The following is a 22,466-nucleotide window of genomic DNA, read 5'->3' as shown; positions in this document are numbered from 1 at the left end:
TTTTTTGAAGAATCTGGTAGGTTGTTCAACTCTTAAACTAATTTCCTAATTTATTTTTCAAATCTAGCTTCCATTTTTGGGCTCAAATGGAAACCTTCCTTTGCTAACAATGTGGATATGGGTTGATTTAGACTTTCCTTTGACATTTTGTTTAGACATTAGAAGCCTTTTTTTTTTGCAGGAGCAGGGGGCAAGACGGGCAGGGGCTGAACTATTGAGGATTTATAAAAATTCTTCTTTATTATTTTTTAAATTTAATTTACATTTCTTCAAAGAAATATAGAATGTGCATAATAAATAAGTCTTGTTTTGAAATTTTTTAAAAAAAAAGAAAATTTGTCAAAATCAATTGTGGTCACTATTCATCAAAAAATAAAATCAACTATGGTCTCAATTTTACAATAATTTATCTTTTTACTAATATTTTAAATTTTATAATGTCAATTATGAAAATTATATATATGTTCTATCTCTTAGCTTATTTTACAAAAAAAAATCAATTAAAATTTAGATATGCTACTGGTACCATAATGTAAAGATGCTATGACACCCCTTTCTGAAATAAAGCACATAGCCCACGTATTTTTAACTTGAAAGCAAGGATTAAAGATTGAACTTGATGCCACCTCAAATTCTCTGCAGAATGCATGCAGTTACAAAAACTGCAGAGGAAGCAAAGCACTCGAAGTTTTGTATATTCGAAACACTTCGATCATGGCGGGTTTCTTTTGGTCTAGAGTGCGCCGAAAACTTTTGTTCCCAGCAAGTTAAAAAAATCCGAAAACGTTTTCGATACCCACTTTCAAATATGCAAATCAGTTTGAGTCTTCCGGGAAAAAACTCTGCTTAAGGGTATACGCATTTTTAAACCTTTGTAGCTCATTTGTTCTTCTAATTTGATAAAATCCAACGTCACCCGTTTGTAAAAGCCTTTATTAGTATTCAAAATGTTTAAGAGCATCTATGCAATCCTTGTAATCCAAGTAATTTTGGCTTAAAACCCATATTTATAGTAATTGCATTTTTAGATAGTGGTTCTGTAAACAGGCATTGAATTTGGCAGGATTGCATTTTTAGATTTTACAAATTTTTAGCATGTCTAATTTTGGGAACTTCACATTGCCTCGTATGATTTGGGAACTTAGCACAACACCTCCATCACTATGGAGTCCTGATATGCTGTGGCAACTGTGGTTAAGGATTGTACCATTTCTTACAGCCCATTCTGCCCTGGTGAGTATCTCCGCGCCTTTTGATTCAAAATAGTGAACTCGCATGCAGCATAATCTCTTGCCATTAGTTCGTTGTGTTTGGTTCTAATTAAAATTAGAAATATCTAATGTCATCTTTCAATATATACAACGTCCCTTGCTAATTATCTGCAGCTGCTTGAGAGGCCTCTTTATGCAGCTTGAATCTTGTACACAATGGGAATAATTTGGATTTATGGGAAGGATCTGAATGTATAATAACATCTATGGGAGGTCAATATAAATATTTAGCTCATAAATAATTAGGAGAATTTGATCTAGTTGTAAATCTTAGATGCACAATTTTGTATTACTTAAACTTTTCAGCATAACGCACTTTTACCATTGTCATGAGAAAGCACCCATTTTAAATATCTAATCTTCTGAGACCTCTATTACAATCTACAAAACTTATTGCTCCCTGTTTGCTATCTTGTTTGCTATTCCGTTTTGCTGGTCATTTAAAACAACTATTCCGTTTGTGGTAGTGTAAATTCCACTGAAATTGTTTCCATTGTGAAAACCAATTACATCTTAAGGATTTTCAAGACATACTCTTACTTGAAATCTATTCTGAAGCATAAACCTGATATGTATGTAAGTTATAAATTATCAACTCAGTCCAATTGTATTCAACCTGCAAGGCAACTATGCCATTCTTGAGCAACCCCAGCATAAGTAAGGGCGTCATAACCTGCACAGACCTACTTCTTTGCAAATTCTTATAAAACAATGCATTCTTACTTTTGCTCTTGCCACTGAGACGGGTATCAATATTAGTCTGTTGGATATTGTGATTCGTGTTGATAACAAGATGCTAGTCTGAAACCTCTCTATTCCCCTAAACAGGAAAAGTTCTTATTGAAACACTAGAGAGTGATAATCTCATTTCTCTAAATCGTATTGTTTTTCACTTATATTATTTATCCATAAAGTCCAGCTTGCTGCTCTAGCTTCTTAGGCAGCCTAACCTTGGTATCTATTTGCAGACTCTGTTCCTCATGATTGCCGTCTGAATTCAATGTTTCCAAGGGCTTATTAGACAAATTCTGGATGCTTCTCTTCATGATCCTTTTTTGAATTCATTGTTTTGGAGGACTTTGTTGAATTCTGGACTAAAATTGATTCGTCACTTTGGCCTTTTTTTCTTAGATGGTCAGGATACTAATATCCACTCCTAGTCATTGCTATATTAAGTTTCTAAATTCAGTTTAACTGTTTGACATTTTTCACCTATATTTTCTCTATTGTCTAGATCAATTGTCTATTTCCTAGAGTATAAGTTTCCCAAGTGATTGTATCAGAAATGAATTCAAAATTTAAGTGACATGTTTTGCAATTTATTTATTACTACAAGTTATGATAATAGGCTATTACTTAATAGAAGCTAGAAATGATTTCCTCATGCTGGCACGTACATAAATCCCTAATCAATTAAATTCTTTCCATATGCTCTGTTCAGACTCAAATCTGTAGGGCCAGTTTTGGTTTCAGTTCCAACTCATTTGTGCACTTAGACCCCATTTTGCCCTTCACATATAACAGATTTGAGAAATTTCCATATGGGTTTCCATTAGTCAATTTACCCTAAGTGTTGTACTTTGATGTCCTCCATGTGCCAACCATGTGTTCAAAGTTGAAAGGTTTCAAATGTTTTTAAATGTGTGGTGTTTTATGTTCAAATTAATAAGGGAACATGTTGAATGTCCAAGTTTCCCTTCCTAGCATGCCTTTCTGCCCAACTTCACCATTTTCTTCATTCCTATTTGGTATCAAAGTGTAATGTACCTATCTAGTAATCACCTTAGAAATCGAGTCTGATGATCCTAGAAGTGAAAACGTGTCCTTGGGTGAAAGGAATGATAAGATTGTGCGTGATGAGGCACTAGGCCGTACGGTGTCAGACATTAGGCACACAGGAAGGCCGTACGGCTAGTGGAGTGGGCGATATGGTTGTTGTGGCAGTCCGTACAGCGGGTGAAGTAGAGTGTCTGTCGTTTGGTGGAGACAAGAAGGGTGGATGGCTGTATAGTAGGCCGAGATGGCTGTACGGTATGGTGATGGGCATACATACAGCAAGTTGTGCTAAGCCATGACGATGGATGATGTGTGGATCGAAGGGGAATGCTAAGTCCTGCAACCAAAAGCTTATAGATCCGAATTCATGAAATAAATACAAACAAGAATGAAGATTTGAACACATATAATGCTTTAATTTATATTTCCCACAAGATGGTGCTCCGATTTGCCTGATCCGAGCAAAGTATTACATGCAATGGAATAGGGTAAGGGTTGAGTCGCACCGAAACCGCATGAGCCAAGTAGGGAAGATCTTTCACTTCTGAAATGGCAAACAATAGAGAATCCCAACGGGAATTTGTAGTACCAAGAAATAATCCAAATCGCATACCAATGACTACCTACAAGCCGTGCTTAAATACCCATCGGGGAAACCTTTCCGAGGGTGTACAATGATAGCCGACAGCTACACTTACGTATGGAAACTAAAAAAAAAATGGGTCCGAGATATACTACATCAATCGGCCCATTGACAAAAGTTTAATTAATAATTTATTTTATGACGGGAACATTACACAAAGTTTGTCATCCAGGCATACTTCTAATCTATTCCTCTGCCTTCATTCCTTTTCTTTGTCCGAATTTCAGAGTTTTTCTTCTTGATTTCCATTTCTTCCAATCCTTGCTCTTTTCATATGCCTTTGTTGGGGTATGGACTATTGTTTGCCATCATGCTTTTTTGATGAGGGCACAAGCCAAGACAAAGTTAACACAATAGGAAATGAGACTTTTATTATCAGAAATGATATGCTAGTACATTCATTACAGCAAAAACAGACTCAACTATATGCTCTACGGGCTTACAACATAATCAGGTTCTGGAGGAAAAAAACCCTTCTCACAGTACCTTCTCCCAAACTCCAGAAGATTGCCTTTGCAATGCAAGAAATGACCTTAAGTAACCCGAATTAGGTTTAGGGTTAGGAATACATTTTAGAATATGCCATTTGGCATCCACCACCAAAGCAGAAGGTTCTAGAAGACACATCAAAAGTTGGTGCAAAATTAGAAGTATCCAAAAATGGTAGTCCAACTTCCGGGAGGCATAACTTTTGATCCTTGGCTCCGATTGACGAACCGTTTACATTTCCTAAAAGCTCTATGATTGCTCTAAATTCTTGAGGATTAGATTCACTCATCCCCCATTTTTTGGGCCCATTTGAGGCCGTTTAGTTCCTCAAATCTGACTTTGAAGCATTCTTAGGAGGTCTCCGAGCAACTTAATTTGTAATAACTTTCAAACAGTAAAGTGTCTTGACCTAATTCTTTTTTTGGAGTGCTTGAAATTACAAGTACAATCATCCCTTCAACTTACACTCTTTGAATCATCATAATTATGGCTCAATTACAAAATAACCCATTTTCTACACTGAACGTATCCTGAGGTGCTCAAAAACACTAACTTAGAAAACTAATAGTGGAACTAGGAGAGTTGAAATCTCTATTTGGCCCAAATGGGTATCCATAAATACAAACACATTAAACATAAACCAACACTAAGCATATTTTTTGGTGATATAGGATTGCCCTTACACCACTGGATGCTCCTACATCATTTTCCCCAAAACCCTCGCTCCTTGTCCTTTACAGTAAATTACCTTTAAGGGCCGAGTTGCGATCATCCCTTTACTTGGGTACCTTTTCTGTAACATCCACAATCCCCAACTTCCAAATTTTCATTCTGTTAGTAAACAATTTCTTCCAAGATTTTGACAATTTTAGAAGGGAAGATACTTGTAATCTAACAAATTGAATTCCTAATTACAGATAAGGAATTCTCTACTTGAGATTTGCTTTGTGTTGTAGGTCCAACTAACCTTTTATGAAAAAATAATCTTCAAGTTCTCTATTGAGGGAAAATCTTCCCAATGCGTATTTTACTTAAAATACTTAAAAGCTTTAAGTCATCCTATGAATACGAGATAAATGTGAATACTGAAAAATCATTTAATTTTAACAATCAGTATCATCCACATGGTCGAATGTTAAAATAAAGAATAGATAGTGAAATAATATAGATTCCACCTCCCACAACCTTCAAGATTTAAAACAAATAATTCCAAAATACAGAGAAAATATAACTCCACTTCCACATATAATATACACCCTCAAGAATGCAAATTATCATAAAGCAGACAATAGTATCTACATCAGAAAGCTTCAGCACATAAAACTATAGAATTTTACTTCAACTTGTTGCTAATCCAAGAAATATTCTATTCAAAATTCAAAGTGCAGAACCTTAAAACAAAAGTATTTCTATCTCAGTCTACGGAGAGATGGACCCTATTAGATATTATCTATTACATATTTATACGGCATAGGGCTGGATAACTATCCAAAATTACCCCACCAGGAGTAAATTGTCTCTTAGTTAACACCACTGTGCTAACTGAAATGCATAAAAAGAAATAAATAGGAGGAAACAAAATGTAGCTGCCCAATGAACACGTGCCATTTCAAGAGGAATTGTCTGCACTAGTCACGATTCTTGTGGCCTTCCATGTCTCATATGTAGTGGTAAATGTAGAGATAATTGACTGATGAGGTAAGCCGATATATGCAATTCTGTGCTTCCAGACTTCCTTTTCCCTCTTCAGTTTTGTTACATTTTCTTCAGACATCTCCAAATGTTTCAGGTTTATTATCAACATAGCTTCAGTATGAGCGACATTTGAAAAATACTGTCTACATATCATTTTCTTCTCTAGAATCTCTTGAAACTTATTCTAGACTTCATTTATTAATTCTTCCAGTGGGGCTACGGAGTCATTTTCCTTACCCGTGCAATGCTTGCTGAACCACTTTATATCAATTTGGATTATTTCATCCACAAGCTTGAGACCATCTAAGATTTCTTTAATCTTAGTTACTACCTGCACCAGTGCCTCATTCCGCCATTCGATACAATCTTTGATCACATATAAAGTCTTATCATCCAGGCCAGCCACAGGGCATTCAACTTGGAACCTTTGCAATCCAAATCCTTGGATTTCCTCTATCTAGAGCACCACTTTTACCCAATTGTTTCTTTCTTTTTCAAAGCCTTCGTTATTGGACTCCACCTTTTTGATGATGGCAGCAGTTTCCTTTGAAGCTTTGTCCAAAAGGCTTATCTGTTTCATGGTTTCACTCAAGACATATTGTAACCATTCTTCAAATGTCCTTGCAACAACTTTACATTTCTGCAAATTATTGAGAAACTGCTAATTGGCCGAATAAGATACATCCACAATTGCAGATATTTCATTTAGAGGCTTAGGTTCTAGGTACAAGATAGCATTGATGTATTGTGCCATGCTCCTCATTGCTTCTTTCATATCTTGCTTATCCTGAGCATCTTTCCAGACTCTGTCTCCAATATTTTTGTTTGAAGCTTCAAAAATCTTCATATCCATTGCACGAATCCCCTTCCCAAGATCAGTCCTTGATACTTGATAATCTTGAGGAGTGAGATCCTCGTGTGAGTTGCCTTCTGGTGGCTTGGCAATCTCAGCTGACCAATGCCTTGAGCTTTTATCGAACTTAATCCTAGATTCAATTCTAGCCTTTTTGGTTTTCAAAGGCTTTCCCAAACACTTGCTAACCAGGTCATCAATAGGTATCAACAAGGGCACCAAGCTTCTTTTCTTCTTGATGGAAGTCTCCAGCCACTTCGGCGTGGCAGGGTCTTTGCCTGTCATGGGAGAAACCTTAGTTAAGGCAAGGGTACCTAATTGAATACCAATGCTTTCAGGTAACTTTTGAGGCTTTGATGTATTATCGGCCATGGGAGAATTGGGAGACTACTCTGGATTTGACTTTGTTTCAGTAGGATCTAGATCAACTGTCACTATGTCCTTTCCTTTGCTTGGCATTGCTTTTTTAGTACTTGAGCGAGTTACCCTTCTGACCTTTGGTACCAACTTATGAACTTGAAGTTGAAGTGGCTGCAAGGTTACTTGAGTTTCAACTTCATCTTCTGTTATCCCATGGGTGCTGAGATTAACTTTAAACATATTAATCTGGCTAACTGTCAACCTAGACCACAATCTTTTTCTAACTTCAAATTCATCAGGACAATTAGCCTAGTAATCTTCCAAATGTGGAATATGGACTAACTAGTGAAGTTGCATGCTTGAAATTATCCCCAGCAAAATCCGTATAATCAAAATTTTCTCTAGGAGAGTAGGGTCTGAGGCATAAGCATGACAATGTAGTTTTTGTTAACACAACTTGCTTGAAGTTTGAGCATCTGTAATGGCCAATTTCTATGGGAAATATGAAAGAAGATGGCTTTTTGGTGCTTTGAAGAGACTCTATCACAGAAACAAACTGCCTACATATCTTAGATAAGACAATGTTGTCTACACAATTGCGTGGTAACCTGAGAGGCTCACCAGAAAAACCTTCAACTCTGAGATACGTAAATTTGGGGAACTGGATATAGAAATAGCCATAAATCTTGATGGCTTGCATTGATTCTTCTGATAACTTGTGATTTTCATGTCCTTGGAGCTCAAATACTAACCTTCCGAGGAAAACATCATTTTCCCTATAAGATGAGATAAGATGATTTACAATGATCCCAGACGGGGTATAAATACTTTTTGCCGAACCTTCCCGAAGGGTTCCGTCGGCTACATAACAATCCTAATCTACCCGTCGGCTACAAAGTCTTTACCGACAACACGAACCCGTCGGCTACCAAATACAAAATCTTCGATGGCATAACCCAGTCGGCTACAGAATGCAAAATCTACCGACAACATCATCCCTCCCAAAAAGAAAAAGTCATCTCCGGACGACAATTACAAAACATCTGAGCAAATTAACAAACAAAATATAGTAATCGACTAACTACAACAAGATAGATCACTTCCACATTCATCCTGTGCCTACACCAAATTGGTCTTCAACCCACGTTGCATCTGTAGCCTCTGCTAACACAATACTGGTTCCTTCACTGACCTTGATAGCCACCCGTGCTGCTTTCTCTGCTTCCAACTCCTAGGTACCTTGAGCTAAGTGTTGTTGTACTGCCTTCAACTCGATGATCAGCTCCTCCCGAGCTCTCTATGCATCCACCAATACAATTTCACGTCCAACACCTACTCCAAGTGCCTCTGGTACACAGACACTCCATGCCTGCAGTAGTTCTAGGTCTCATCAATTGGTCACACTTCCCACGACTGATAATTGCAACAACTGGGGGTCTAGGGGGCATTGCCCCCAACGAGGTCGAGGGGCAGCGCCCTCGCGGAGTCTCGGGGCAATGCCTCGGGCGCGCTCCCTGTCGCGATATAGGGCAGGGTCGAAGGGCAGCGCCCCTCGCCACCAAGACCAAATTAGCACTCTGAAACCCACACAAAACTGCATGGAATACACCATTTTTGTGATTTTCTTTTGATCCCACACTCTTTCTAGCAACCGCTGATGTTTTCCCTTCCCTTTGGCATCCTTTGTTACTCATTCCGAACTGCTTCAATTTGTCGTCATTTTTTTTTTTGAAAACCTTTTGACACCCTCCCTCTGCATCCACCGGTGTACTGCAATTTGGAATGGCTCCCTGCATTGAAGATGTTCCCACTATTTTGACATATGGATTTCCTTTTTTCATACGGGTTTCTGTCACTTTATTTCCTTTCCCGTTGATTCTCTTTTAATGCTGAAGGGGTGCGAGCAACAAAGGCAACCCGTGGGGGAATAAGGCTTGCCGTGGAAGAGTAGGACCATCCGAGCGACAATAAGACTGTCTGCGGGAAAAAAGACTATCCACAAGAGTACTTTAGAATTATAACCGGCAACCACTGGCTCTTACAGTCAATCCGCAGACGGAAAAGGACTAAGCTGCGGCACAAAGGACAATCCACGGGGAATAAGAAGATGCGCCGTAGGATGTCCGCGGACCTGGAGGAAGCAAAGCCATGGAAGAGGAAAAAGATAGCTGCGGGAGATTAGAAAGTGAAGCCGCAAACGAAGGAGTTTGTCCGCAGGGACTTAAAGCCAACCGCTGCCCACGGGTGTGCCCGTGGGCACACTTTCGTTCTTTCCAACTTTTTTTTTTTTTTTTTTTTTGTTGTTGTTTTGATAAAAAAATACAACTCAATTTTTCCTCTAGACTCGCCATCTTGCGACGACGAGGGAATCTTCCTAGCATGGTACCTCTTCAGCTTCGATTCATTGACTGGCTGAGGCACTTCTTGTCCGTCCAAGGTCCACAATTTTATTGCTCCATTGTCGCCTACCTCCCGAATCTGGTATGGCCCAACCCATCTGACCTTAAAATTTCCTGGTTTGATCTCATTCTGTCCATCATACTTCAACACCAATTGGCCCGACTGAAACCTGTTTAGCTTCAGATGTTTATCATGCCACGCCTTGCGTCTGTTCTGTGTCACCTCTATGGCCCATTGTGCCTGCAATTTCGTCAACTGCCATCCCTTGCTGTCAATAACTGTATTCTTGATTTTAGAACCTTTACTCTGTATTGCGGAAGTTTTTATTAAGCCTGTTCTCTTTGTTTCTTGTGTAGATCGTGCGATGTTTTCCTTGCTACCAGCACCTTTCTAATATATCAATGGTTCGTCATAACATTTTCTTTCTGCGTAGTCGTACGGTGGGATCTTTCCTTTTTTTGGGTTCGTACCATATGTTCTTCCCCTCAACTTCAGCCATAGCCGCCTTTCCTTCTTTCACTTCTCTATATTCCTTCAAACATTCATTTTCCTCTTCTTTCTCACCTTCATTCACCGTTAACATATTACAGCTCGGAAAGAGTTCATAGTCCTTTATCTGCTAGTGGTAAAGACTGTTGACAGAATCCAAATCGTCGTCTGTTGATCATCCTTCCAACCGCAGGACTCCCTCCTGATTTGGTTTCATACGCTGCCTCCCTTCATCTTCTGCTTCAGAATCTGAGGACAAAGCTTCTTCCCCCACCATTTGGGTGTGCAAATCAATGACAAATTTCCTCCCTTTGCTTTCAAGTGATAAAGTGTTTTTCTTCCAGTCATGTTTAACCCTAGCTTGAATAAGCCATCTATAGCCCAGAATGGTGTCGTATCTTTTTCTCTTTAGTGGGATCACGACAAAGTCAAGCAGGAACGGTTGTGTGCCAATCGTCATCGGTTGTGCCATTAGGGCGTCGAGAGGTTTAATGCCATGTTGGTCCACTGTCAACAACTGGAGTGTAGGTGGCCACAATGTCGGCTATCCCAACCTTTTCCAGGTATCCTCGAGTAAGACATTCATGCCGGACCCTCCATCGACAATCGTGTTCGTCAGCACACTTTCGAGAATCCCCATCTCGATGACCGTCGGATGCTGTCCAGATGTGAGGGCTAACAACATTAGGTCTTCTCCACGGGCGGGAATTTCCTTCCCTCTTCTTGGTTCTCCTGGTAACTTGGCAGTTGGCGCGATATTTGTGAGTGTCGATCGGAGCTGAGGCATTGTGAGAAACAGATTGCTTATTTTGATGGGTACCTTAGTTTGCAGTATCTGTCGTACGATGTTCTATTCGGCATAGTTCCTTGGTGAGGTGCCTGTAATGTCTTTCAACTGAGATGTTTCCGTGTGTGTTGCTTTCACGATTTCCTTCCGTACTTCCTCCAACCTCTTCTTCTCTTCCACGGGGTTGGGGTATAGTTTTGCTTGTTTCCGTGTGATTGCCAACACCTCCTCTTCGTTCGTCCTGACGGTGATTGAATTTGCTCCAGACTTCATGCACTTGGCATCTTCATGATCGTCGGGTCCGCACCATCTGCATAACAATTTTGGTGTGTTTGCCATTGTACAATCATGGCAAAGTGGCCCCACAAATTACATGCTTGGCACTGAACTATTGGCCGTCCGTTCGCATCATACTGAATTCGACTTCAGCTGCCATTGTTATTGTTATTGTTTGCATTGTTGTTGTTCTACCTGCGTCTATTATTCCTATATCCTTTGGACGTGGCACCCTCCGTGCTTGTGTTCTTGCTCCCTCTAGATGCAGAAGCCTCCTGTGCCAGGAACACCTGTTGAGGTCCTTCGGTTTTCATGTTGAAGGGACATTCTTTTGTGGAATGTCCCATGATCTGACAAATATTGCAGAACTGGTTCTTTGGACAGGACCCTTTGGTGTGACCTTCTGTCTTATACTCCGTACACCATAGCTTACTGCCCTTTGTTTCTTTCTGCATGTTCTTATATTCCTTCATCATACGAATCATGTCCTTTTGCAGGGCTCGGACCTTCTTGTTGCTACTTTCATCATCATTGCTATCTTCTGCTGAAGATGTGTTGTCATCTGAATCTGATGAGCTACTTTTCTTCTTTTTTTTTTGTCTTTTGTTCACTTTCCAAGTTCATTGCCCGATTGTACACCTCAATGTATGATGATGGCGGCATGATCTTCATTTTCTTTCGCAGCTTCAGGTGAAGGCCTTCAATGAACCATCTTTCCTGTAGCCCATTAGCCAACTTATTCTCCATTTTATTGATCAAGTCCTTCAGCTTCCTGGCATAGACTCGGACTATTTCATTCTTCCCCTATTTTGTATTGTATATCTCTGCGACAATTTCATTGTCATCGCGCAATAGTTGGAATTCGACAGTAAACTCCTTAAGGTTGTCCCAAGTGGTTAAGTTTTGGGGATCTCCATTGGTGAACCAATTGATTGCAACACCTCGTAAGGTGTCCAGAAATTGCTGAACTCATTCGTTTGTATTAGTTATGCCATTTGCCCTCCAAATTGTTTCGCATGTTTTACAATATCAGATTGGATCGGCTGTACCATCGCCATCAAACTTCGGCAACTTTTACTTTGGTCTTGCCATCACTATTGGATTTTGTGCACAGGTGCTGTTCGGTCTTGCAACACTGGCACTGTTCACTCCCACATCGGTGGTTTGCACTCTCACACTAGCGGTCTGCTCTCCCACACCAACAGTCTGCACTCCCACACCGATGGTCTGCTCTCCCACACTGGCAGTCTCAACAGCTGCGAACTTTGGTGAAGAAGGATCTTCTGAAGTTGTCCCTTCCGGAAGTGTATCCCAGACGAAGAGTTCACTCCACGCTTGTGCTCCCTCGGCACTTTGAGCCGTGCGAGTCGATTCTCTTCCGTCTGGATTCTCTTCCCTTGGCGAATACAAATTCAAAAACTCCTCCCTTGCTTCTTCCACCAACTCCACCAGCTATCGAGTCTCCTCCAACAATTCTTCTGCGCTTCTGTGTCCGTCGGTAAGCTTTTGGAACCTCCTCTTGCGTTCGGCTTGCTGTGCCAAAATTAAATTTTCTTGCGCAGTACTTATTCCATCTTTTCCCTTTACCTTATTTTGATCCTTGTTAAGGTAATTTGGCATTAAACTTCATTCCTTCCTCCTTCCAGGTTCATAGGCCAACGGTAGCAAATGTTTACCTCATAGATAATTAAATCAATGCACACAGACAATGAACAAGAATAGCAACAACAGTACTCTTTTATTTGCATATGCCAAGAGATTACATAACTGATGATAAGATGAGATAAGATGATTTACAATGATCCCAGACGGGGTATAAATACTTTTCGCCAAACCTTCCCTAAGGGGTCCATTGGCTACATAACAATCCTAATCTACCCGTTAGCTACAAAGTCTTTACCGACAACATGAACCCGTTGGCTACCAAATACAAAATCTCTGACGGCATAACCTAGTGGGCTACAGAATGCAGAATCTACCGACGACACCCTCCTGAATTATTTGGAAAATTCAGTTGCCTAGAGATCTTTGTAGTACTGATAGATAGTCATTTCATCGGTCCAGGGCATGTGTGGAAATCCCTCCCATTCTTTAGATGCCTCTAAAATGTAGATTAAGAAGGAATACAGAAAGAATGAGCTGAAACTACTCACAACTATCAGGACTTATGTAAATTTTCAGCTATTAAATCAGCCCAATCAATGAATTTTTCACCTTCGACAATTTTTTGAATAAAGAGGTACATCCAGCTCTCCCAGTGGAAGGCGTGGTCATTACCCTTGGTTTTGTTTAAGGGTAGCACAATGTCTGCAATTTCTCTAATGAAATGCTCAATAGTCAAGGGTTTGGGCAATCTAGAGCCTCCTTTAACCAGTTTTAAAAGCCAGGTTTGAGCTATAATAGAATCATAGTCTTTCTTTCTATCACTAGACAAGTGTTTTGCTTCCTCAAATGTCCAGGGCTCATAAGGTTCTTTGTGAGAAATTCGTAGAGCCGAACTGACACTAGCCTTGTTTATCCTGATCAACACCTCTCCAAAAACCTTCTTTATGCACTTGGTGTTGGGGTCATAATGATTTACACATTCAACAATCAATTTCGGACACTATGGCTGATGGGAAGGTGGTAGCTTCGAGTAGCTTACTACTAGCCAATTTCTGGTATATGGGTCCAGACTGAACATTTTTTGCCCGCTCGACTATATCAATTGGGTTTTTATTTTCTAGGAAAGTATCCTGAATTTCGGGGAGGGAACTCAAGAGGCATGGCTTTTCTAGCTTAGGCATCTTAGGGCGGAAAAGTGTCATGATTTAATTTGAAAGAGGAAGATTGATAGAGATAAACTGAAGTACTTTAAACAAAAACTAGGCACAATAAAAATGATAGAGTAGAGGATAATGCACTTACAATTCTTGGTAGAGCTTAACCTTCCACCTCTTTTGCTTACCAGTTGACATCAAGAGCTGAAAATGATTAAATGAGCAATTATACTAGTTGGATGGGTAATTTTAGGAAATGATTTCTTGAAAATCTCAGGATAGATATTAGTGGGTGAAATTATTTATAACAAGCATGTCATCTGTACCTGACAAGACTTGCAAGGTTGTTTGCAATTAATGCCCATCAAATCTGCACGTAGATTTACATCTCATGATATCACAAAATCTCAACGCCACCTTTTCCCATAACACCAGCCGTACTTCGGCACGATTTTTCATAGCTGTCATAATTATTGCCTTTCACGTCTTCAAGATTGCCATTGGGTGGGACCCAATTCTTGCCTCGTAAATGATTTCATGATTTCTAGTACATTACCTGCGAGAAAACTAGCAATCGTCAAAAAATCACGAAGTCGAAGTTGAATTTGAAGTTTTGAATCAACTCCTACTTCAACTTCAACTTCGAGAGTATGGACTCGGGCCGATGGATAAAGACTTTGCTAGGGTGACGAAAAGTGGGTGGAGCTGAACTTGAAGTAGATTAAAACTTCAAGTTCAACTTCAATTTACTAAAAGGACTCTTGGCCAACAATATTGCACATTGTGAAAAAGTAGGGGGGTAACACGTTCTATACATATTTTTATTAAAGGTAGAGATGCAAGAATATTGCTAATGTGGTACGAGATACACATTATGCCCAGAAATCGATGCTTTACATTTACACATTATGTGATTGGGATTGTAGGTTTGGACATGACTTATTTGGTTACCTTGTAAGAGGTACTACCAATCCCTAATCCTCAATATCTTACATTGTCTTTATACTTAAAGTGAAGAATCCTTGGCATCTTTATCCTAAATTTTTCATAACTGACTTTATATTTCCCTTTGGAGATGGGGATGCGAAGTTACCCTTGCCTATCTTCATTAAGCATGAAGTATACCCTATTGCCAATTCTTGATTCCATGACAATGGTATTGGTTATGATCTTTTTAGGTATTCTTGGTCCTCAATCCTCAATACTTTGAAACTCCATCGTTTTGTATTTTTCATTTCCACCTACCTCTCTAGATAACCCAAGTAGCACTATTGACTCAATTTGACCTTGTACAACTTCAAAAAGGTTTTCTCACCCTAAAACAACTATTTATCTGAAGGCTCTAGTTTTACATTTACTTCTAGTGATGGAAAATGGAAGGCAACCCATGTTGCTTTTATCGTAGTTGTTAAAACTTTTCAAGCCCCATTGATTCTCACACCATCTCTTATTTGCAACTTTTAGTGGTGTTTGCAAGCTCTTGTCACCTTGCACATGGAACACATCCCATCCTGATGGGGTCATTTCTATATGAGGGCACTGATGATGATCATGTCAGGGCATGGGGGATCCCTCTATTGGAAAGCAATCACGCTTCTTCTCTAGGGTCACATGTCTAAGATGGAGATCGATACATATTATTGTGTTCATCATTCAAAAGGTTGGTTGTTAAGCCAATTTTTTGGTTTGATAAAGTATGCAGCTGGTTTTAGGACATCAAATGTTTAAATAGTTATCTTTTAGTAGTTATATAATTACTCCTCTTTGTTAATTAGTTTTTCAACATAAGATGTAGTCTTGAAGTCTTCTAGAAAACTTCCATAACAAATCCCAATTGAATAGACACACTAGTCAAGCATGTCTTTATTAACTCATGCTCATGTACATATAATTGTGTTTCCTATTCAATTACCCATCCTCACAAAGGTTCTATCATGTTCCTGTTAGTGCTTGGTCAATGCTATCATATGAATATTTGAGATTTCCTTATTTAAAACATTTCCTTATTCTTTAATAGTCATCCTTTGCTCTCCCCTAAAAGATGGCCTTAAAGAAATTTGTCTCGGAAACACATCTCCTTGTCCCCTATCATCCTTGTCCTAGAAACTTGGGGAGCATAGGTTGAAAGTAATCATTTTGAGAAAGTCATGTAATGTCCCAAAGGTAATTTTTGTTTTCAAGGTGATATTTCTATCCCGAAGGTGATTTTGGCCCTTGTTAGATGCCTAGCTTGAATTAGATAATGCAATGCATCCAATATTAGCCATTCAACAATGCCACAATCTACATTTTAATCGATAACATGAATAAGCAAAGATTAACTAGGCAAAATGATATTCTATTCATAATATAATAATTCCAACATTGACACCCAAAATTGTCTTGATTCCCCTACAAATAGTGCTCCAAGTTGATTAAGGATAACAACCATCGCATTATTTCAAGACAATTAATTTATTATATTTCCCTTAACTAACAAAAGTATTACTAGTCACCTACATCACCCTCCAAAACTTATCATCTTCCAAATGACAAAAAACACCATAAGCTGCTTCTCCCTAGTTGCCTTAGGTATACTCAAAGCATTCATGAGGTTCTTCTTCATAGTGGCCAACTTCTCTTCCCATTCTACCCGTACAAACTTCTCTTGTGCCAACTCAGTGTCAAGCTCCTACGCTTTCTTCTGTAAGGTACCCTATTCTCCTTCTACTCTGTGAGCCCACCATGTAACTTCTTGTAGTTACAAGTATGTGTCTTTGAAAGTTTGCTCCAGTTTGATGAGACTGCCATCATGATTGTATGCCCCTTATGTCCTATCACAGTCTGTGGATTACTCCATGCTCACAGTTTTTTCTCCATCTCTTTGTTGGGCCATCCTTTGCCTTGAGAGGAACTCACTAAATTCTGTATGGCATTCCTCAGTCATGAATCTCAATAATGCCTCTACTGCTAAAACTAGAGATCCCGTATCCAACTCTCTAGCTCGATTTTCCATGTCTTGAGTTGCTGATGCCATGGTCTCTAACTCCCCTAGGAAATGCTGAATTGAGTCCCTAAATGGAGGGATGTGACTCTTCGCACTGCCACCTTTGGTGGCCCCTATCTCTTGTTTGCCCATGTGCTGACTCACTTTGTCCATTCTTGCAATATCTAGGTGGCCCTATCTGGCTTCTTCCTCCTATTGCTCTATCATCGGGGTAGGTTAGGGTGGAGGTATTGTTAGAATTCTTTAGAATAATTGAGAGGGGGGGTGAATCAGTTATTCAAGGTCTAAATGCCCTAATAATACTTTTTCTCTAATTATAGTGAGCCCATAAACTTTTCATCCATCCAAACTTAAATCAATCATTTTAGCAAATTACAACAAATCAATATGCAGGGATAAAACATGCAAGATCAACACATGACACAGTGATTTATGTGGAAACCCAATTTGGGAAAAACCACCAGTAACATGCTACTTAATTTTCACTCTTCTAAAGTGATGCCCTATTAAAAGCCTGCACTGTTAAAGGCTTACAACACACTGTTAAATGTGACCTTGTTAGAGGATTTCACCATACTGTTAGGGATGGGCCTTGTCAAAGGACTTTTGAACATTCACTTGGAATGTCACCCTGTTAAAGGATTTATAACATGGCTATTAAACCAACCTAAGTTCATAGGATTTAAACTATCTGTTACAACTGTTAGAGAGTAACAATAATAGCTTTTTGATCTGATACAACTTACAACATATTTTGCAAATTTCAGATCACATTTCAGTTCAGTGTTTTTGCTTGGCTTTAATCACTTCAGCTTTGACAGCTTGTCATCTCAAGCTTCGTCTCCTTAAGTCTTCTTACTCATCATACCAATGCAACCATATCTGTGGTCATCTATTGAAGCAGAGTATCTGTGCTCTCTTACTCCTTAGCACCTCCTTCAACACTTTATGCTTTCATGCTTGACCTCCTCTCTTCTGCTTCGTGACCTTGTTACTCCTTAAATAGAAATCTGGATTGCCTTTGCCGCTCGATTCTCCCTCTCCAACTTTAGGGTTTCAAATGGATTAGGTAGGATACAATGTATCTACCCCATATCTTGCTCTTATCTAGAAACTTTGTCTAGAGTCCAGTTGTATTCTCCAAAAACGTTTTACATGGTGTTCTGTGCCACCAGCTCATCACTCTTATCTTCTATTTAATTCACAGAATTCTAGATAACAACCTTGTCGGCTTAGATCTGACGAATCTTCGATCCTAGAAATAATGCAGCAATTGGGCATTATTGGTTTACTGATGCTTGGCACCTCTATGTTACTCGGCACTTGTATCCTGCTCGACACTTGAAGATCACTCGGCATCTGAAGATCACTTGCTCGGCTTCAAGTAGGAATCTGTTCAGCACTTACTAGCTTGCTTGGCTCCCTCTCTAATAGACGTAGTTAGGCTTTACAAATGACTTAGCTAAAACCTTACATCTTTGATATGTTCCAGTGTGCCCATTCTCTGTGTCTTAGAGTATGTCGTCAATACACTTTTTCATCAATGGCTTAGTTGATCCTTGTACTTTATTACAACATCATAACTTCAACCTTTCTCTAGGTGTACTAGTTACATCTTATTGATTGCCTCCTCCTTGTCAATCAACCAATTGATAGTATTTGGATCACTAAAGCAATTGTCATTCCTGCAAGTAGCAAGTTTGACATCAATGACAAAACAATGATTGAGAACATTCTTTACCAGTTTCATTACTTTTTATGTATAATCTCTTCAATCGTTTCCAACAATCTCCCTCATGATCTTTTCAATCCTTTCCAACAGGTATGTCATTTGCTACCATCATAATTTTTGCTAGCAAGCTCTTTGCTTCAACATCCATTCCACACTCTTGTGTCGTTGCCTATGCTCGTACATTGTTTGGAAGATTGGTTGCATATTCCCTCTTTGTGTTTTCCAATAGCGTGGGTGCTACATATCTCAATTGTTACAACTTCCCTCCAAATACTTGTGATTTGTTCAAGCCAATGCAATACCTTGTTTTCTCTATAAGTTACTTTTCTTGCTATTCTATAGGTGATCATCTAACGTAGCAGACTTCAATTTTGCTAGGCCATCCCTGTACAGTTATGTATATCAAACAAGCAATAATCTTGATCAATCACAATCACATTGTACGATGTCCTCAGACGATACTAATTGCTTCTCTCCACAAGTTTTTTGGACTCCATGTAGTATGGAGATGAATGGTCTTAGTGTCAGTGTTCCCCTTTGTTGTTTGCAAACTCCATAACTTTGTTCCCTTCACTGAGTGGAACAAACTTGCTGTATGCCCCTTATGTCCTTTCTCCGTCGTAGAATATACCTGTTACTTGCCATATGGACTTTACTTTCTCCTTCCAATCTCATGTGCAATGTTTTTTCACTTGTTATACAGCCTTTGCATACTCTTGTATCGTAGAAAAGTTGCGGATATGTGTTTTCATATGGCATTTTTTTTCCCTCCTATCACCATACATTAATATGTGTTTCGAGGGGTCTGCATGACAATTTAGTTTCCTCCCAAGCTGTGCTTCTATCCATATTGTGCTTGCACAATGTACGGTATGGTTGTTTCTTTTTTTTTTCCTTTTTCTTTTTATTAATTTTTACCTAAGTTGTTCTGTTTACCTGGGCATGAGTGATTGTCTCTCCAAAGTTCTTGCCTGTTGTGGTAGATCTTCAATTTTGAACCATTGACAGGGTCTGTCACTTCTTGTCCAAAGTCCACAATTTGATTGCTCTGTTATCTCCAACCTCTCACACCATATATGACCCCTGCCACTTCACTTTGAACTTGTCCAACTTAATTTCATTTTTTCCATTGTATTTCAAAACTAGTTGCGTGAGTGTAAATCTTGTTCACTTGAGGTGTTTGTCATGCCACACCTTCTGTCATTGTTGGACTATCTGGGTTGCCCACTGTGTTGTCAGACATCGTTCATCCAACTTGTTGAGATTATATAGTCTCTCTCTTAGACTCTCCATATTTCCCAACCTATTATCAATAGCTCTTCAGAGACTTGGCACCATGAACTCAATAGATACGACAACCTCCTGTTCGTTCATGAACTGAAAAAGGGTCTGTCTTGTAGTGGCTTTATATGTGGTGCAATAGGCCTATAGTACCGATGACAACCTTGTTGACCAACTAGTCACATTGACATTACAAAGTAAACTTGGTATAAGTATGTTTTCATTGATTGGCAATTGATCAAGGAATGCTCACCTCTTGAGTACTAGCGGATATCTTTACCGATCCGCACATAAGAATAAGACTAGGTCCAAACTTGCAAAGTACACAAGATCATACTCAACAAAATCAGCGAAATTCAAAAGGGTATCATGGTGGACAACATTCACAAGCCCATGCTTGTTAGCAACGAAGAAATGTTAGAACCAACATATACAGTCGCCTCATTGAAAGGAAATGCAAGGAACTAGGTAACAACACTATCCTCATTGCCTGCAAATGTTCTACTAGTAAAGGATGTAAGCGTATACCCAAATGTGAGAATTGTGGAACTACAAGTGGATAAAATCTATGAAATATTCTCCACATTTCTAAAAGATGGAAGAATAATGAAGGAGAAACGATACCCATTAAACACTACTCTGCACTAAGTGTTAGAATTTTCTGACTTCATCCAAGAAGATTGGGTACCCTATGAAATCACAAAGAGGGTTATACTTAGGGTAACAGGACTTAATGGCACAGTAGCAAAGGTGAATTCAGGAAAGGCAACACTTGATGAAGTGGCCAGGAAGACAGGAACAAAGAAAAAAGGACGAACATTAGCTATAGAAGAAATCCTCGACCCTAAAATGAGATTCGTTGCAATGGAAATTGTTTACAAACTTTACTTTTCAAGCAAATTCAACAGTGTGCCTATGGAGTTGTACACAGCCTACCAAATCATTCACGAGGGAGCACCACTTGACTTAAGCAGATGGTTGCATGAACAACTGATAATAAACCTGACAAAGATTAAAGAAAATCCTAAGGTACTTCCATTCGAATTCGGGGCTCTCTTGGCATGTATATTCTTCTATTTTATGAGAGAAATTCTAGGACAAGGTCAAGTTATGTGGCTAATTGATAAGCCCATTTGTGGACAAATTCATAAAGCATACATGATGTTAGGTAGTGATAAAGATATTCACTTCAAGAGATATTTTGATAGATTTAGGGATATAATGAGAAAAAGAAACAAAATACCATTTGTCCTAGTGGAAGAATACAAGAATGAATTATGTTTTCTAGCCAGTAATGACTACTACATGATAGAAACAGTGAAGCCCAAAACTCACTGGTTCACCACATTCTAGTATGAGGTAACTAATGAAGAGGCATGAGCAGTTGTAGAGCTAATATTGTCTATGCCTATTGATAACACACTACCAGTGTGTGGCAACAACACAATGAGAAGAAGCACAACAACTTGAATTGAAAAGGATAAGGAAGAGAACATAAGAGAAGCTAAAAGAGCAAGCAAGAGGAAGCAAACAACTAGTATCAAGACCACAAACCCTAAGAAACAGAAAGGTGGCAAAGGAAATGATGACTCAGGAAGAGAAACATGTTAGAAATAATAGTCCGCCAAGATAACTGAGAGAGGGGGCGGTTGAATCAATTATCCAATAATTATCAACCTTAAATAATCTTAACCATTCAATGAAAGTAAACAACAATCATACAAAGATGCACATACACAATTACACCAGATTTGTTAACTAGGGAAACCCTTGATCAGAGGGAAAACCTAGGTGGGAATGATGCCCACAAGATGATGTACTAATATAAATATTACTTTTTAGAGGATGGACCCTGTTAGGAGTCTATTACAACATTTAGTACATATGAGTCCCTGTTAGGAGACTTTAAATCCCTGTTAGGAGATTCCAACCCTGTTAGGAGTTGTAGAAGGCAAAAGGACCCACTGTCTAAACGGCTTCTGGGGCAAGACTACTGAATTCATTGTCCAACTGATCTTTCGACCATTCCTTGCAGAATAATTGTTTGTACTGTACTTTAACATCTTTCCCCTATCTTGTCAATTAAACCAATCACTGTTAGACCTTGAAGACTAGGTCACGAACCTTGAATCCAAATATCAAACTTCGAATCTCAAAATAAAAGCTCAACAACGAAGTTTTCCTCACCATCGCTCCGCTTTGCTTATCTTCCCATTCTGCTCTTCGTGCTTCTTACAATCATTCATCCATTCTATACATGATAAAGGAAAATGTCCTTCCTTTATACCAAATCCATAGAACAATTCCCTGAGTCGGCTATTACACCTCAATTCATTATTATAGGACCTCATTAAGAACACGTTACACTTAGCGATAACATTAATTTTTCACCTTGTAACTTGAATAACTTTCCATATGCATAACATTATGATGAGCAAGCTTAGCTACATCATCTCTAGAATGTCTTCTTCACATCTTTAACTTTGGCTTCTTAGAATAACAACTTTGCTAAGAGATATAACAAGTTTACCAGAGCATACTTCTGTAAACTCTATTTTAGAACAGTCTTCACCGAAACTTGCATAACTTCTTCTAGACTTACTATCTTATGTTTCCGAGGTTAGTTGCGTATACTAGACACTTAGTATTGTCTTCCTTTAACCTCTCTT

At 39.0% G+C, this 22,466-nt stretch overlaps 1 protein-coding gene across 3 annotated transcripts in view; it reads left to right on the top strand.

The window, feature by feature from the left end:
* The first annotated feature begins 592 nt into the window (after nucleotides 1-592).
* LOC149559489 (HVA22-like protein k) overlaps nucleotides 593-22,466 on the top strand; it is a 220,195-nt gene continuing 198,321 nt past the window's right edge. The window contains exons 1-2 of one of the 3 annotated variants that reach the window (XM_089828407.1): nucleotides 593-852; nucleotides 1,146-1,233. In XM_089828407.1, the coding sequence (XP_089684533.1) occupies nucleotides 1,177-1,233 (57 nt within the window). In that variant the 5' untranslated portion in view covers nucleotides 593-852; nucleotides 1,146-1,176. Of the gene's footprint in view, nucleotides 853-938; nucleotides 984-1,024; nucleotides 1,234-22,466 lie in introns of those variants that run through there. The other 2 variants (XM_089828408.1, XM_089828406.1) reach the window with 2 other exon arrangements.

This window comes from Cupressus sempervirens, chromosome 5, assembly GCF_028749045.1.
Source record: "Cupressus sempervirens isolate cs-2001-9-10 chromosome 5, ASM2874904v1, whole genome shotgun sequence".
In the NCBI taxonomy this organism is placed as follows: Eukaryota; Viridiplantae; Streptophyta; class Pinopsida; order Cupressales; family Cupressaceae; genus Cupressus; species Cupressus sempervirens.
This window is presented reverse-complemented; position numbering and strand designations above follow the sequence as displayed.